This window comes from Salvelinus sp. IW2-2015, linkage group LG2, assembly GCF_002910315.2.
Source record: "Salvelinus sp. IW2-2015 linkage group LG2, ASM291031v2, whole genome shotgun sequence".
NCBI lineage: Eukaryota > Metazoa > Chordata > Actinopteri > Salmoniformes > Salmonidae > Salvelinus > Salvelinus sp. IW2-2015.
The window spans coordinates 20,541,737-20,559,967 of record NC_036839.1 but is presented as its reverse complement, the minus strand read 5'-3'; the positions used below and the strand labels follow the sequence as shown (position 1 = coordinate 20,559,967).

The 18,231-nt window shown below is 43.0% G+C and overlaps 1 protein-coding gene across 3 annotated transcripts in view; it reads right to left on the bottom strand.

The window, feature by feature from the left end:
* Nucleotides 1–18,231, bottom strand: part of ptpn4a (protein tyrosine phosphatase non-receptor type 4a) — a 104,411-nt gene that overhangs the window by 39,670 nt on the left and 46,510 nt on the right. For 2 of the 3 annotated variants that reach the window (XM_024005560.2, XM_024005566.2), the window contains exons 3-14: nt 15,875–15,982; nt 14,215–14,257; nt 14,034–14,112; nt 13,227–13,271; nt 12,979–13,031; nt 8,698–8,818; nt 8,093–8,180; nt 6,853–6,941; nt 5,600–5,663; nt 3,733–3,905; nt 3,020–3,088; nt 2,325–2,459 (exon numbers count right to left, since the gene is read on the bottom strand). In XM_024005560.2, coding sequence (XP_023861328.1) covers nt 2,325–2,459; nt 3,020–3,088; nt 3,733–3,905; nt 5,600–5,663; nt 6,853–6,941; nt 8,093–8,180; nt 8,698–8,818; nt 12,979–13,031; nt 13,227–13,271; nt 14,034–14,112; nt 14,215–14,257; nt 15,875–15,982 — 1,067 coding nt within the window. Of the gene's footprint in view, nt 1–2,324; nt 2,460–3,019; nt 3,089–3,732; nt 3,906–5,599; nt 5,664–6,852; nt 6,942–8,092; nt 8,181–8,697; nt 8,819–12,978; nt 13,032–13,226; nt 13,272–14,033; nt 14,113–14,214; nt 14,258–14,948; nt 15,074–15,874; nt 15,983–18,231 lie in introns of those variants that run through there. The other variant, XM_070447826.1, reaches the window with a different exon arrangement.

Here is an 18,231-nt window from a genome sequence, read left to right as displayed (position 1 = left end):
GTTTGAATAAAYTCCAGTGTAGTTCTTTGAGGGCCGTCGTGGTATCGGCTTGAGGGGGAATATACACGGCTGTGACTATAACCGAAGAGAATTCTCTTGGGAGGAAATAAGGTAGGCATTTGATTGAGGTATTCTAGGTCGAATGAACAAAAGGACTTGAGTTTTTGTATGTTACCATAATCACACCATGAGTAGTTAATCATGAAACATACACGCCTGCCTTTCTTCTTCCCGGAGAGTTCTTTATTCCTGTCTGCGCGATGTACTGAGAATGTTACAATCCAGATGTCTTTCTGGAAGGAAATCCTCACCCTGAGCTCATCTACTTTATTATCCAGAGACTGTACATTAGCGAGTAATAAACTCGGAAGCGTTGGATAGTGTGCACYCCTCCTGAGTCGGACTAGAAGTCCACTCCGAATACCTCTTCTCCACCGACGGTGTTTTGGAGCAGCCTCTGGAATAAGTTCAATTGCTCTCGGGGGTACGAACAAAGYATTCAATTCGGGAAAGACYTATTCCTGGATGAGGTGTCGACGAGTAGGTAAACCACCACTTCCCTCCGTATTATTCGCCAAAGTGCAATCATGGGCAAACCAACTGGATGATCTACGATTAAGACTATCCTACCAATGGGACATTAAAAACTGTAATATCTTATGTTTCACAGAGACGTGGCTGAACGACGACACGGATAATACAGAGTTGGCTGGATTCTCCATGTATCAGCAGGACAGAGTAGCTACGTCTGGTAAGACGAGGGGTGGGTGTGTGTATTGGTCAATAACTGCTGGTGCGCAATGTCTAAAATTAAAGAAATCTCAAGGTATTGCTCACCTGAGGTAGAATACCTCATGATAAGCTGTACACCACACTATCTACCAAGAGAGTTCTCATCCATATRATTCGTAGCCATCRATTTATCARCACAAATCGATGCTGGCACTAATACCGCACGCAAAGAGCTGTATAAGCCTATAAGCAAGCAAGAAAATTCATCCAGAAGCGGCGCTCCTAGTGGCAGGGGACTTTAATGCAGGCAAATTTAAATCAGTTTTACCTAATTTCTACCAGCATGTCACATTTGCAAACAGAGGGAAAAACAACTCTAGACCACCTTTACTCAAAACACAGAGACGCATACAAAGCTCTCCCTCGCCCTCCYTTTGGCAAATCTGACCATAATTCTATCCGCCTGATTCCTGCTTACAAGCAAAAACTAAAGCAGGAAGTACCAGTGACTCACTCAATAAGGATGTGGTCAGATAACACTGATGCTAAACTACTACGACTGTTTTGCTTGCACAAACTGGAATATGATCCGGGATTCATCCAATGGCACTGAGGAGTATACCACCTCAGTCACCGGCTTCATCAATAAGTGCATTGATAACGTCCCCACAGTGACCGTACATACATTTCCCAACCAGAAGCCATGTATTACAGGCAACATCCGCACCGAGCTAAAGGCTAGCGCTGCTTTCAAGGAGCGGGACCCTAATCCAGAAGCTCATAAGAAATCATGCTATGCCCTCAGYCAAAGTGTCAATACAGGACTAAGATTGAATCCTACTACACCAGCTCTGATGTTCGTCGGATGTGGCAGGGCTTGAAAAATATCACAGACTACAAAGGGAAACGCAGCCACGAGCTGCCCAGTGACGTGAGCCTAACAGATGAGCTAAATGCCTTTTATGCTCACTTCGAGGCAAGCAACACTGAAGCATGCATGAGAGCACCAGCTGTTCCGGACGACTGTGATCACGCTCTCTGTAGCTGATGTGAGCAAGACCTTTACACAGGTCAACATTCACAAAGCACCATCAACACCACTGAGCTGCTGGTCTACGGACAATTCCTTTGAACTCAAGGCTTGGTTTTTGCTCTGACATGCACTGTCAAGTGTGGGACCTTATATAGACAGGTGTGTGCCTTTCCAAATCAATCAAATGAATTGACCACAGGTGGACTTGATTGAAGTTGGAGAAACATCAAGGATGATCAATGGAAACAGGATGCACCGGAGCTCAATTTCAAGTCTTATAGCAAAGGGTCTGACTACTTATTTACATAAGGTATTAGTGTAATAAATTTGCAAAKATTTCTAAAAACCTGTTTTTGCTTTGTCATTATGGGGTAGTGTGTGTAGATTGATGAGGAAAACAATTAATTTAATCAATTTTAGAATAAGGCTGTAACAACAAATTTAGGTAAAAGGGAAGGGGTCTGAATACTTTCCAAATGCACTGTCTCACCCTCTCGAAGATCATGATATGTGGGCATTATATTAGGACATGGTATAAGGAGTAGTGTCAGGAACTTACTGGTTAGGGGTTCCGGGTGGGGAGCGTGTGGGCAGGCTCTGGGTCTCCAGCCTCTCGTCTGATAAGCTGTTCCGGCTCACAGCCTCCCAGTCTGTCCCGCCCATGAACTTCCTGGCCAGGGGCTTACTGGGAGACCTACTCAGAAAGGAAACACAATCAATCACATGACCAAGCCAAGGAGAAAGTGATACTACTGACCAATGGGATGGAGGACTGTGATAAAGGAGATGGGGGGAAAAAGGCACCCTATTCCCTATATAGTGCACTATCTTTAACCAGGGCCTACATAGAGTGCACTAAAAAGGGAATAGGATGCCATCTTAGACACAGCCAGAGTTATGAAACAATCCAGTCTTAAGCCCAGATGTTGATGCTGACTGAGGCCCCAACTCAGAGATAAAGATATAAGCTTTGAGACAAGGATGTTAAGTTTGGCCAATCAACACCACTAATTCATCCTACATCACCTCTGGGTAGAGGGGCAATAATAAGGCAGTAAATGAATGCTAATTAGCTGGTGCTCGTTCACCATCACTTCTTATATTGACTTTGGGCATTACAGATTTAAGGCCGTCTTACTCTTATAGCATACTCTTAGAGGACCTTATAGCAGTAACGCGGKCTAACAGATACATTCAGAATGCATCTGTTCATATACATGTACAGACCGTACAGTGCTGTGGTGCATTACGTACCTGGCGAACACCCGGTCCTTGATCCCCTTCTCTTTGCCATACTGCACCGACTGCACCTCTGTCCTCCCGCTGCAGAGACAACGTTCAAACAACATCCAACCATCATTTAATACCATTCAGCCACATATTACAAACTGCTGTGCTGCACCTTACTTCCCAACATGCGCTTCAATAATGCATAAAAAAACTCCTCTTCACTTCGTGTTTGTTTCAACCATGTCTCAGACTTTTCTCCAAAACCCCGATTTGTCACAGCACAATCTAGAACGATGAAACTCAGAAGTTTTAGCCCCCTCATCACCTCCACTCACAGCACAGCTCAGAGCAAATACTCAAGTATTTAAATTTCAACAGTGAACAGTTTACATTTGTTTGTACTATTTTCTAAACTACATCTGAGAAATGAGTCCAAATGAATAATAGAAGAACTCCCTTTTCGCCAAAAAAACTAAAAAGCATTTTGAAAAACAAGCTCAGTTCTGGGACATGGTTAATAATTCAACTACTTTTCTCCAAGATGAGAGCACGATAGCCAACAGCTAATGTAACTCCCCAAACACTGATGATTGACGGAACTTGTCATAGTGACCTAGCAAACATTGTACCTGTGTTGACATTTCAATGACAGTGTTTTGCGGCTGGCGAGGGTGTGTGTGCGTGTGTGTGTGTGTGTGCGTGCATGCTCATGGGTGGCAATGGGGATTTTCGCCTACCAGTAACGGAACTTGGAGCCCAGGGTAAAGTAGTGGGCAAAGAAGTTCTTCTGGGGGGGAACGGGCCGGTCCAGACGGAAGAAGGTGTGGTGTTCTACACAGGTCTTCCATAAGTTCTTACAGGCTCTGTAGTTTACCATGTTAAACCCCAGCAACYTCTCCCTGGTCTCATTCTGTAAAGGGAGGGAGGGAAGGGAAAGAGAATGACAGTGAGTGACAACAATAATGACAAATGAGATACAGTCCGAGCTGCTGGTATGTAACCGCCTTCCCACAGATCATTAAATTTTTTCGGTCCATAGGGTTTACTGTGTACTATGATTCTCCTTGTTCGTTGTGACCTAGGGTTGGAGTCTGTATGTGTGTGTGTGTGTTTAGCATGCCTGAGACAGCAGTGAGGAGGTGGAGTCAAGCTCTTGGTCACAGAAGGGGGGAGACAGGCAGCAGGGGGTTAATCCTTGTCTGCAGCCACAACATCCCCATACCCCTCCCTCAGCCCCCAGAGGGTCTCCTGATGGCACACGCCACTAGCCATGAAGACATGGTGGTCCCACTTGGGTAATAATGTTCACAGGGACAGCTAATGTTCTGGTACAAGTTCAGCTCATATAGCCTGTGTTAGCCTACAAACAGAAAAAGACTGCAAAAACAACCACCACCTAGAAGTTTAGGTTCAGTGTATTTTTTTTATTTTTTTTTACACAGCGAGTTTTCTGACCGTCCACACTTGCATCTTGAAACAACTTCAAGGAAGAGCAGGTTCTCTGAACAACCCCATCATCATGTACATTAGACTAGAGGTCACCTAGCCTAGCCGTGAGGTCAGATAAAGTAGGGCTACTCTCTTGCTCACTGGAGACAACTCACTAGTCCAGGAGAAGAAAAAAAGATAAAGAGGCAAATTAATTTCCTGGTTTGTTGTTGCTTTTTAAAGTGTGTGCTGTGACCCGTGCTCACATGACCGGCCGTGAACAGCCTTACCCATCTGTCCATGGGTGCATCCCAAATGGCACCCTACATACTGCACTATTTTGGGCAGAACCCTGGCCAAAAGTAGTGCACTAAATATGGAATTYGGTGCCATTTGGGATGCACKCATGAATTATACAGCCTGAGTGACACCATGGAGGCTGGCTGACGGCCGCAGTGCTTTTAGTACAACTGCTCTAGAAATACACCTCATCCATTATTGAACCAGGGAAGGGGGGAGTGGATGGGGATCTTTTCCTGGGATTCCATCATGGGGCTTAACAAAACAGAGGAGAGGAGGGAGAAGGAGAGGGAGCCAGCAGCTTTCGAATCAGTTTCAGATCACGCTCACCGCCTCCCGCTGCCACAAATCTATTCTTCATAATTAATAAGCATTTAACAAGCTCTTCCTGTCTCGCTGTCCCAGATTCCAGAGACCGTCAGCGGCYGAGCAGGCCGGTGATTATGCCAGCATGCCAGTTAGTCAAATAAACAAATATGGACGCTGGGTTTGGGTGAGGGGGCAGTGTGTTGTTGTTAATGTCTAAGCTACGTTGTTTCAGATTCATATGGATGCCTGTGGTATGGTGTGGGGAGGGGAGGGACTGGATCAGTGGTAGATGGTCATTAAGTCCATTAGCAGTATTAGCTAGTCCAGTCTAACTCATCCAGTTTCCACCATGAGGATGAGCCATAGAACTGGGTCTGGTCTGGTGACACGTATGACAGGGAAACATGGTCACACATGCTTATKGGAACCTAGGGGCTGCGTTCACTACAAAGTGTGGTCCACTGGGTAAAAGACTCCTCTGACTCCACACACATTGCTGCTAGTAGATCCCATCTCACATTTTACTGTCAAAAGAAGGACAGTGGAAACAACGGCTTGAATACTTACCACTTCTCTCCTGAGCTGAACGAAGAACTGTTTGCACTTGAACGATATTTTCACAATCTTCAACCTGAGAGGGGAGAGAAACCCACAGAAATGCATCAATGTGTGTCACTGCTGAGGGTCCTCTTCTTTCATGGCTCAAATCAGAGCCACTGCAGAGAGAAGCTGACTTTAAAATGTCTCCCTATCAAGACTAATCCCCTCCTTCCCTCCTCCCATCCCATCCTCACTCTTCCCTCTCCCTCCCTTCAGCCCTTTTCCCACATGACTCACAGCTCAACTAAATATATTTTACATTCTTACACACACACACACACACACACAAATTCTCTTTCTCTCTCCAAGGCAGTGAGTCATGCCCCATCCAAGCAAAGCTAATTTGTCAGCCCGTTGTAGACAGAAATAGGAGCGAGGCTAGAATCCACACGACTCACTCTCTCAGATACATCTCTGTTCCGAGTGACTGGACTGCTATGCTTTCTGATCTGCTCTCTGAGAGGAGTAATGCTATGCATCACCTTTTACTAGTAGGGGCAGGCGAGCCAAGCAGAGAGGGAGTGGCCGATAGGAGAAAGCCTTTTTGCGTGACAGTTGCTGACAGCTGTTGTGAAACGCGCCACTGTTAGCAGCCCTAAATTTAGCCAGGCTGGAAAGCATCTGAGCCCATATATTTTCAAATGAGCTATCTGTGCTACATCAAGCAGCTGGCTTTTAAGAATGGGGATGTGTGCTGTGAGGAGCTTGTAGGGGGTGGGGGTTGGGAAGTGTGTGTGTCAGTGTGTTGGATTATCACTCGTCTGGTCAGGATTTGGGCTATGCTATCCCACCCCTGGCACACACTTCCAGAAGCCCCACCAACAGGGCTGAATTTATAAGAATTAAAGCTTTGGGCCTCAGACAATTCACATGAAAGCCTAAACCGCTCAGAGTCAGCTCTCAGAGGAGATCCTAGGAATGATCATCTGCGGTTTACAGATTAATACGTAAAGCACTCATGTGAGGTGCTTAGAAGAATCCTATTCAACACTTTTCTGAATGCTTCTGCAACCTGGATGATTGAAGTCGATATATAGCTGCAAAAACACAAAACATATCCTCTTCCTACTCTCACACACACAGTGAACATTTCAATTTCTAACACAATCTACAAAAGTGGATGCTATTTGTGATCAAACAATCCTCTTGTAGCTGCGATCAAATTCATTCTCTGATTCACAAATCTTGTATCAGAATCAAGTCTTCAGTTCGTCACTCACCAGGGAAAGCAGTTGATTCGTACCCTGTTCTTGTAAACCACAATCCCTGTGGACATCACCCCAATTAAAATCTCAGTGTTGCTTTGATCCTGGAACAGAGAGCGAGAAAGAGGAAGATTGGGATGAAGAAACACAGGAAGGAAGGAAATCAATGAGAAACATTGGTGGCTTAAGAGTCTAAGTACCCTGACAGTGGGCAAAGCCTGGTGGGAGCTTTGGCTGGTGTACAGACACAGACCCTTTCCCCCTAATGCAGGGGGAGTGCCGCCTTTTGGTGGCCCTAAGCTACATTTTGGTTGGGGGGACCCCCCCACGCGCTAGTGGTCGCTTAGTGGCTAGGGCCGGATATCAGTGGGGGGGGTCCGCATCTTAAAATGGGGCACAATCACTCTTTTGTGTCATTCTTTTGTTTATTTAATCTTATGTTTGTTGTGTAGTAAATAGTTCGGCTTTTATTTATTGTTTTTTTATTCGTTGTTTCCTGTAAAGCACATTGTGTTGCATTCCATCCCTGAAATGTGCTGTATACATAAAACTTGATACCTCTCCACTGTAAAAGTCAAAGTGTGGTGATCATTCTAGAGAAAAAATGGCTGGATGGACAAAGGTGGCTGGGGCCTCTTTTTAGATCTGCCTTTGACTCATTGTACCAGGACTGTCTACGTGACCTGCTCTGTTTTATGAACCAAACTATTATCTAGACAAAAACAAGCAAACCTAGACAGTCAGACAGACACACACCAAGACACCCAAACTAGCACATAAAAGCATGCAGACAGACACATTATCTGGGGCAAAGAGAAAAGCCTGTCTAATCAGACAATGAGGGAAATCTCTGTACAATTGCCGGATTAGTTTAAGGCCTTTTGACACTGGAGTGCTCTGCCCTGCTAGTCTTTCTTTCTTCACAGAGACACACACACAGACGGCTCGTCGAGACTCAGTGGTTCTGCTGTTCCTCAGCTGTACAGGAATCCAAAGCATTAATAACTTAATGAGGCCCTGGCGGCACGGGCCAGAGGAACACGCAGACTGTACATTAGAACGATATACTACTGTATGTGCATGTTTCAACCTTCACTCTGCCTCGACACATTTCTACCTGCTGGGTTAAAAAGCACAGGATTTTCTGGATGTAAGGCACAGCTGTATGAAACATTGGTGTCAGTGGTGCTATGAAAAGTGCCTTTATACGGTAGCAGTGACACACACACAGACACACACAGGGGAATAGGCTTACCCTTGCATAGTGCAATTCCACTCCGTACAGCTCCAGTGTCCTTGCTGTGTTCAGGTAATTAAACTCTGACTGGGCAGGAGACAGGCCACTGAGGAGGAAGACAGAGAAATGCATGAGAGAGGGAAGGTGCCTCAAACTCCACAGCTAGTAACCCATGCACAGAAAATGGCGCTGTACAGTGAGGCCACGCTTTACCTCGGAAATTCACTCAATAAAACCATGGAAACCTTCTCTGCTATGAAAGCTGGTGCAGACAAGTAAAACGAGTATACAGCTGTGTATGAACATCAAAATCAAACCAAAATGGTATTGGTCGCATACACAGTTTAGCAGGTGTTATGGTGAGTGCAGCGAAAGGCTTATCTTCCAAGTTCCTATCAATCAATGCTGTAAATGTTAAACTACACAATAATAAAAGCTTAGTACAGCAGTAGACAAGTTCTTTTAGGATGTAGGTAATAGTACTAGAAATGTTCTGAGCAAATGAAAAAAATACTGCAAAGTTGACTAGGAGCTAGAAACAGGGTGACCGTGTCTGTCGGCGCCATCTTTTGTTTCTTGGATCAGAAAGAGAGTATGCATGTCTTGTGAAGATGGGCCTCTACCTGTGCTGTTGGTGATGTTTGGTAACCTCCTTGTCGAAGCCTTGGGGCGGGTTGGGGATGAAGCAGAACTCTGAGAGGTAACCAGGAGCATGCTCCGAGTCACTGTAGTCCCCCAGCTCAGCTACACAGTGCAGAGAGTCAAATAAATGCAAATAGTAGAGACAGTCAACTCCCTATATGACGCAGAAAACAGCAGGCTTATATTTTATATGAAAGATAAACCTTTACCTATCAATGCAGCAACGAATAGAAGACAATAACCTCTATCAAAATCCTGGTTATGATGTCTATTAATGAAAGAGACAAGTGGTTGAGAAGACTTTGGTGCTCCAACCACCTCTACAGTAGCTAAGTACCTTAGATCCATTAGCTTGCGGTCATGTGCGAAAGGGCCTCAATTCATATGAGTGGACCTCTTAACCACTGGCTCACGACTATCACTGACAAACACATCAATTCAAAACACAGTTATTGATGTAACCACCACAAAGAAAAAAGAAGCACAACGCTCAAACTAAACAGTAAATTGCCTATGGATTTATGCAAAGAAATATCTACACAGCACTAATGCCAGAGGCTTCAGCAGAGTTCATTTTTTGATCGAATTTGATCAGCCTCACCGATTTCGCAAAACTAACCCGAATTAACAGCAGCATTCCATCATGTTTCATAGCCTTAACCCCATGGCTACAATGGCATGAAACCCTTCTCATGAGTAGAGACATTGAGCTAATACAGGCCTAAGTAAGTGTCTGGACATGGACACGGGATGTTTGTTACATGGCGGTGTGGTTCAAATCCCTCCAGTGACCTATATAGCAGTGAGACTCCCAATGAAAAGCCCTGGAGAGTGAGGCGAGCCTTAGCGGGCCGCTGCAGTGGAGATAGGACAGACAATGAGGAACATACCCCTAAACCCCTCCTCTCCAATCCGTCAGGAGTCATTATTAAGGTCAATCTGATGAAAAGTTGACAAGATGCACTCCTCAGGCTAACGGCCCACTACAATTGGAGAATGTGGCTCTGTGCTAGCTGTAGACCACTAGGCTAGGCTAACACATAGATAGCATGTTGGTTACGGAGTTGAGCTGCTGGGCCACTCGGCTATTCTTTCCCATGAGGAGTTGAGCTGAAAAGGCTATATATTGTGCTACAGTATTCCGGACATGTCTGTTCAAGGCTGAGCAGCAGCAGTACTCTGCAACATAGTATTTTATCTACTTCAGTGGCGTAGCACAGTTTCGTAGGGCCCCCCTCAAGGTCCAAGCAGAGGAAATGTGCAGTTTTATAGATAATCTCATGCTTTTTTACACTTTGTCATGAGGATGAGAGAAAATGTTGCAGTTTTAGAGCTCAGGGATTCTTGAAAGATTAACATTCGAAATATCTATTTTGATAGATTAAAGTATGAGCTATCACACCATGTAAAGGAACAACCTATTTATTTATTTTTATAAAATGCAACTAACTGGATTGTTGTAAACTCCATCAGAGCCAATACAGGCCATTTAGTTCTTATAATTGTCCAAGTGTTTAAAAGACCTTGATTGTTTAATTCTAACATTCGATTATTCAAATATGTAATACAAATCTCCAAACTTCTTTTTGTTTTGTTTTAAAGCACGATTAAATTCTCCAGGGCTAATTTCGTTAGCATTTGGCATGTTTTTCTAGATCTAGTACATAAAACAACATTTATAAAGCCAACATTATCCCTTAGGTCTAATATGCTTAAACAATTGAAGTGCTTGCTATGTTGCAGAACAGTGAATACATTTTTGAGGGGGAATGTTGACAAAAAAATGTTTATCTTAAGGGGGTTTAGCCATCAGTGACAGGAGTTGACAAGCCAGTGACAGAAGTTGACAGATACTCACAACAGTCCAATAAAAACATTTGTAATGAAATGGTAATTTTTTTACATTGGATAAAAGTAGCGACTCTGAGCTAGAAAATGGTATATCATACACTACAGTTGAGGAACAATGGGAAAATAATTCTGCTTTGAAAGTGAATAAACTTGTAACCTCACTTTTGAGAAAATGGCCCTTACATGTTTTGGTACACCTACTGGAGAGCTCTATTTTCAGCATCTTTCCCACCCACCTCTTTAAGGATTAACATGTGAGGCTATGTACTAAACGACCAAAGATTAAGACTAAAGGCTGGTTTATACTATGGTGTGTTTGTAATTGAATCTGGAGTGCCAAATTGTGCTTGTTAGATTGTCCGTTCGTAAATTCAGAGCACTTCACACTCAGAGTGTTCAGAGCACACACTGGACGCTCTGGCTGAGGAGTAGGGTTGATCCGAGCTTTCTGAACAAACAGCAGTAGTCAAGCACCCAAACTAACTAGCTAACGCTGGCTAGCTTGCTAGCTACTTCAAGACACAAAATGAGAGAACAGCTCACTCTGACCATTTTACTCGCCCTAGCAGAGCTGGTTAGGCCGTTTATGTTATCCAGAGCGTTGGTGACTGCAACTGTGCTGCTGGCAATTTAATTACGCTTTTTGCCAACGTTTACTGACACCGGCCATATTCAACGGGTGTTGAGCGTTCGTAAATTCATCGGCTATTCTGCGCTCTGGCACACTCAGACAAGAGTGCTCTGAAATCGGAGTAGATAGCCAGAGTGAATTTACCAGATACGTCTTTTGACAGGTGTCGCAGCGACACAAAGGGAATGCCTCCGTGAAATTCGAGGCATTATCAAGTGCTTGTCAAATTGTGCATTTTTGGTTCAATCTAAAACCCTCAAACTTTTACAGATTCACAATTGAAAGCATCCTGTTAGGCTGTATCACCGCCTGGTACAGCAACTGCACCTCCCACAATCGCAGGGCTCTACAAAGGGCGATGCGGTCTGCCCAACACATCACCGGGGGCACACTACCTGCCCTCCAGGACATCAACAGCACCCGATGTCACAGGAAGGCCAAAAAGATCATCAAGGACATCAACCACCTGAGCCACGGCCTGTTCACCCCGCTATGATCCAGAAAGAGAGGTCAGTACAGGTGCATCAAAGTTGGGACCAAGAGACTGAAAAACAGCTTCTATCTCAAGGCCATCAGACTTAAATAGCCATCACTAGCCGGCTTCCACCCGGTTACGCAGCACTGCACCTTTGAGGCTGCTGCCCTATATACATAGACATGGAATCACTAGCCACTTTATTAAAGTGATTAGGGTTCCGTTATTAATGTTTACATACTGCTTTACTCATATTTTAGTCAATGCCACTCCAACATTGCTCAATCTAATATTTATATATTTCTTAATTACATTCTTTTACTTTTAGATGTGTGTGTGTGTGTATTGAATTATTAGATACTACTGCACTGTTGGAGCTTGGAACAAGCAAACGTGTGTATGTGACCAATAGCATTTGATTTGAGAGACAACAGCCTGCGCAAAAAACAAAGCAGAGCTGTGCCTTTTAAAATCATTAGATTCTCATCATGCAGCCTTACAATATATTAAAAATGTAAACATATAGCCCAATGTTTGTAGAACAACTAAATCTCCATAAACTCTAAACGAAGCATATAGGAGTAACTATTTCTTTGTTAACCGCTCAACACAGAATAGTGCACACTCCCTCAAATAATTGAGGAAATACTTAAATTTCATTCAGCTTTGTTCAATTGCATTCTTCAATCTATAAAATATAAAATAATGCCACGGAATTATAAGCAAATCTAGTCTGCTAAATTAACTAGTGTAGCCCACAGCCATTTGTGGTATGCTATTCTTTTCTTTAGAAATTATTCTCATATGTTTCTTTAAACCCGTCTAAAATAAATATTGGATTTATTGTGAAGGTGTAGGCTATGTTACATGGATTTATTAGACTTCTTGGCTTGTAGGCTGTGTGTGGAAGCCAGGAGATGGTAAATGTGTTTATGTCAATTACCATGAGATCGACAGTTATTTGCCTGACAATCACCGGCTGACGAAATTTCATGACCGCGACAGCCCTAGGCGAGATAATTAAATAATACATTTGACGCCGTAAAACGTTATACAAGTTGGCGCACAACAAGTGACTATTGGAAAGTCCTGCTGAGTTCACTGACCCTCAGCTAAAAGCTTTCAACACACATCTTCCTAGTACTCTCACACTAAAAGCATTTGAGTCACTTAGTGGCCAAACTCTGTGCAGCCTCATATGACACAACAGAGATCAAATGGGTAAACTAACTACCAGTAGCTACATATCCCTATTTATGTTTATCGTGCGCATCTCTGGAAGCAGGCCTGGGGATTGGAACTTACATTGAACAGAGTAGGACGCCAGGAGCGCGGCAGTGTTGTGCGGGCAGGGCAGTCTGTGGGCCACAAATCACAAACACACAAGTCATGAAATTGATGAATTTGGATCAATATGAAAATCAAAGCTTTTATCAATGGCAGCTACTATTAGAGTAGTGTGTCAAAGTGCTGGGCAGGTAGAATCTGTAAGGTCACTAGAGTAGTGTGCGAGTGTGCTGCTGAACCAGTGTAAATAAGGACAGCCAACTCACCTTCCTGTCAGGATGTCCTGTTTGAGCTGGAGGAAATACTGGTACCTAGTGGAATAAGGAGAGCAGTTACACCAACAATGTGATAAAGATGTCTCTATGATTATGGGCCATAGAACACATTTGGATAATCCACAATCCAATTACAGTAGAATAGAGCGACTGGACCCACTCACATGGAGCTTCTCTGATGCTTAGGCTACATTTATATGACTTAACTTGTAGACTGTGTTGTGAGTAACTAATACTGAATTCATCTCATCATAGTGTGAGTGCTCAACAGCATTGTTGTGTGGTGTCTGGAATCAATAGTGCACATCCAGAAATGATCCATGCCTTTCTGTATCTTAGATATACAAAGTGGTACACTCACTTGATAAGGCTGGTTGAGCAAGGAAATGCTTGAGAGCATAAATTGATTAAACACTGGAGTATCCAGACTAACTCTGTTTCTATTGACCATGTATGGAATCCCCAGCAATAGAGGCATGGAGCCTCCATGGCATGCTACTTCCCTGTTAATGACTAGCTGTGTGCAAGGCTTCCAGCAGTGCAATTTGTTGTTTTTTGGCTAATCTATGTACTATGTTGATTCTAGTCTTTAACTGGTAGCGAGCTCTAAAACCATGCAGGACCTATTCCTAACAAGTTGAATCTATTCATCCCCATTAGTACGATTAGCGGTTTAGGGCTTTGGTTAGTGTAATACTGGCCTATAGTTTAACAGTTACCCTGTGTAATTAGTCTCCTTATATGGGCATGACATGGCAGAATGTCCTTATCTAGTGTACTCTTTATTAGTATCCTTACCTAGTATACTCTTCCTGAAGTTTATTTGGGTCTGTCACAAAGAACTTCACTCTGAAGCTCAGATTATAAGGTGATCCCCCTGTAAATGTACAATGAGAGAGATTATTGTATTTCCACTTTAAAACAACCACTTCCCTGTTAATCCATCAATTTCTGAGCAGTAGATTGAATGTTCACCTACTTTTTAACTGCTTCCTTATGGGTTTGTTTGGATCCAGCCACCTCTGTAAAATATAGATGAGAAACTCAGACAAGTTCCTCAGCAACCCTGCTCACTCTCAATTATTCACTAGTCAGCCCCCTCCACCTCTCACTTTACCTCATCCCACCTCTGCTTTCCATAAGGTAAATGCAGGCAGGGTCGTGTTGATCTGTAGCTAGATACTAGCTAAGTACAAATTGACCACACAGTAGTGACAGTACACAGCACCTATGGAGGGGTGATGAGGACTGTGTCAACAACGCGTGTTGATCTTAACACTGCATCAGTGTGGGTCATTGAGCAGCAAGCTGTGGTGTAGTAGTGTGTAGTGATAACATACAGGCTTCCAACACGATTTAGGCTAACATATGGATTGTAAATTGGATTATATTGCCTTCAGAAAGTATTCAGACCCCTTTTGTTACATTAGTCTTAGTATAAAATGTTTTAAATTAAAAATTAAAAAATAAATCTACACACAATACCCCATAATGACAAAGTGACCTGGTTTTTAGAAATGTTTGCAAATGTTTTAAAAATAAAAAAACAGAAATCCCTTATTTACATAAGTATTCAGACCCTTTGCTATGAGACTCGAAATTGCTCAGGTGCATCCTGTTTCCATTGACCATCCTTGATGTTTCTACAACTTGATTGGAGTCCACCTGTGGTAAATTCAATTGATTGGACATAATTTGGAAAGGAACACACACCTGTCTATATAAGGTCCCACCATTGAAAGTGCTTGTCTGAGCAAAAACCAAGCCATGAGGTCGAAGAAATTGTCCATAGGGAAGCAAAGTACAGAGAGATCCTTGAAGAAAACCTGCTCCACAGCGCTCAAGACCTCAGACTGGGGCAAATTTTCAATTTCCAACAGGACACCAACCCTAAGCACACTGCCAGGACAACCCAGGAGTGGCTTCGGGACACATCTCTGAATGTTCTTGAGTGGCCCAGCCAGAGCCCGAACCCGATCAAATATCTCTGGAGAGACCTGAAAATAGCTGTGCAGCAACGCTCCCCATCCAACCTGACAGAGCTTGAGAGGATCTGCAAGAAGAATGGGAGAAACTCCAAATATAAGTGTGCCGAGCTTGTAGCGTCATACCCAAGAAGACTCTAGGCTGTAATCGCTGCCAGAGGTGCTTCAACAAAATACTGCGCAAAGGGTCTGAATACTTATGGAAATATGTTTTTTTAAATAAATTAGCAATCATTTCTAAAAGACAGTTTTTGCTTTGTCATTATGGGGTATTGTGTGTAGATTGGTGATGGGATTTTTTTTCTTTCAATTTTAGAATAAGGCTGTAACTTAAAATGTGGAAAAAGTCAAGGGGGTCTGAATAGTTTCCAAAGGCACTGTATGTAGAAGAATTGGTTCTAAACATAATTGACACACTCCAACCCTCCCCATCTTAGCCGTATTAATCCATCTCCATTTCTCACAGCAACACAATAGTCTACAGACTACATTTACCCATGACTGCTACCTTACTAGATGTCCAAAAGGCACAGACAGTTACATTTAGGTGTGAGCAGAAAAAGCTACAATCAGTGACACTTGGAGACCGTAGGTAATGAGCGTGATTGATGAAACAACTTCAGTCAACACTATGAGTCTGACATTGGCACCTACCGGGCTGTCTGAGGAGTCGTCGGCCAGATGCAGGCCGAAGTAGTCCCTTTCTGTCAGCTCCAGGTGTTTAAACACTACATCCAGTAAGACATGACCCTGGTCGTGCTTCTGTAGAGGGGGAGAGAGGCGGGGAGGGAGGAGAGAGAGAAAGAGAATTACTCATGGGAAACATCTGATTGTGTGTGTGTGTGTGACATTACCGGTCAAAAGGTTTAGAACACCTATTCTTTCAAGGATTTTTCTTCATTTTTTACTATTTTCTACATTGTAGAATAATAGTGAAGACATCAAAACTATGAGCACACATGGAATCATGTAGTAAGCAAAAAAGTGTAAAACAAATCAAAATATTTAATATTTGAGATTCTTCAAATAGCCACCCTTTGCCTTGACAGCTTTGCACACTCTTGGCACTCTCTCAACCAGCTTCACCTGGAATGCTTTTCCAACAGTTTTGAAGGAGTTCCCAAATATGCTGAGCACTTGTTGGCTGCTTTTCCTTCACTCTGTGGTCCGACTCATCCCAAACAATCATAATTTGGTTGAGGTCAGGTGATTGTGGAGGCCAGGTCATCTGATTTAGCACTCAATCCCTCTCCTTCTTAGTAAAATAGCCCTTACACAGCCCGGAGGTGTGTTGGGTCATTGTTTTGTAGGAAAACAAAATGAGTCCCACTAAGCCCAAACCAGATGGGATGGCGTATCGCTGCAGAATGCTGTGGAAGCCATGCTGGTTAAGTGTTCCTTGAATTCTAAATAAATCACGACAGTGTCACCAGCAAAGTCACGACAGTGTCACCCCACACCATAACCCCTCCTCTTCCATGCTTTACGGTGGGAACTACACATGCAGAGATCAAACGTTCACCCACACCGCATCTCACAAAGACACAGTGGTTGGAACAAAAAATATCCAATTTGGACTCCAGACCAAAGCACAAATTTCCACCGGTCTTGGCCCAAGGAAGTCTCTTATTATTGGTGTCCTTTAGTAGTGGTTTCTTTGCAGCAATTCGACCATGAAGGCCTGATTCACACAGTCCCCTCTGAACAATTGATGTTGAGATGTGTCTGTTACTTGAACTCTGTGAAGCATTTATTTGGGCTGCAATTTCTGAGGCTGGTAACTCCAATGAACTTATCCCCTGCAGCGGAGGTAACTCAGCCTTCCATTCCTGTGGCGGCCCTCATGAGAGCCAGTTTCATCACAGCGCTTGGTTTTTGCAACTGCACTTGAAGAAAGTTAATGAAATTTTGCACATTGACTAACCTTCAGGTCTTAAAGTAATGATGGACTGTCATTTCTCTTCGCTTATTTGATCATAATATGGACTTGGTCTTTTACCAAATAGGGCTATCTTCTGTATACCACCCCTACCTTGTCGTCACAACACAACTGATTGGTTCAAACGCATTAAGGAAAGAAATTCCACCAATTAACTTTTATCAAGGCACACCTGTTAACTTCTCTGCGCTACGGATCCCTTTAGCGGGATCATTTTCCTAAACAACCGCTGAATTGCAGGGCGCAAAATATTACAAAAAATATTTATAATCATGCAATCACAAGTGAAATAGACTAAAACACAGCTTAGCTTGTTGTTAATCCACCTATCGTGTCAGTTTTTGAAAATATGCTTTGCAGCGAAAGCAATCCAAGCTTTTGTGAGTGTATCAATCAATGCTACAACAGCTAGCCCCAAATTAGCATGGTCACGAAAGTCAGAAAAGCAATAAAATGAATCGCTTACCTTTGATAATTTTCAGATGTTTGCACACACACGAGACTCCCAGTTACACAACAAATGTTCTTTTTGTTCGATAAATATTACTTTTATAACAAAAAAACGCAATTTGGGTTGCGCGTTATGTTCCGTTCGACGAAAATTCCAAAAAGTATCCGTAATGTTCATAGAAACATGTCAAATGTTTTTTTTTATCAATCCTCAGGTTGTTTTTAACAAACATAATCGATAATATTTCAACCGGACCGTAACCTATTCAATAAGAGAGAAAAAGAAAATGGAGAGCTACCCCTCTCGCGCGCAGGAACTAAATCAGAGGACACCTGACTAGTTTTGAAAAATCTCAATCATTTTTCAAAATAAAAGCCTGAAACTATGTCTAAAGCCTGGTCACAGCCTGAGGAAGCCATTGGAAAAGGAATCTGGTTGATACCCCTTTAAAAATGGAAGAAAGACGGGCCAGGAAACACAGATAAAAAAAAAAAATCACTTCCGGGTTAGATTTTCTCAGGTTTTCGCCTGCAGAATCAGTTTTGTTATACACAGACAATATTTTGACAGTTTTGGAGTGTTCTCTATCCTAATCTGTAAATTATATGCATATTCTACGAT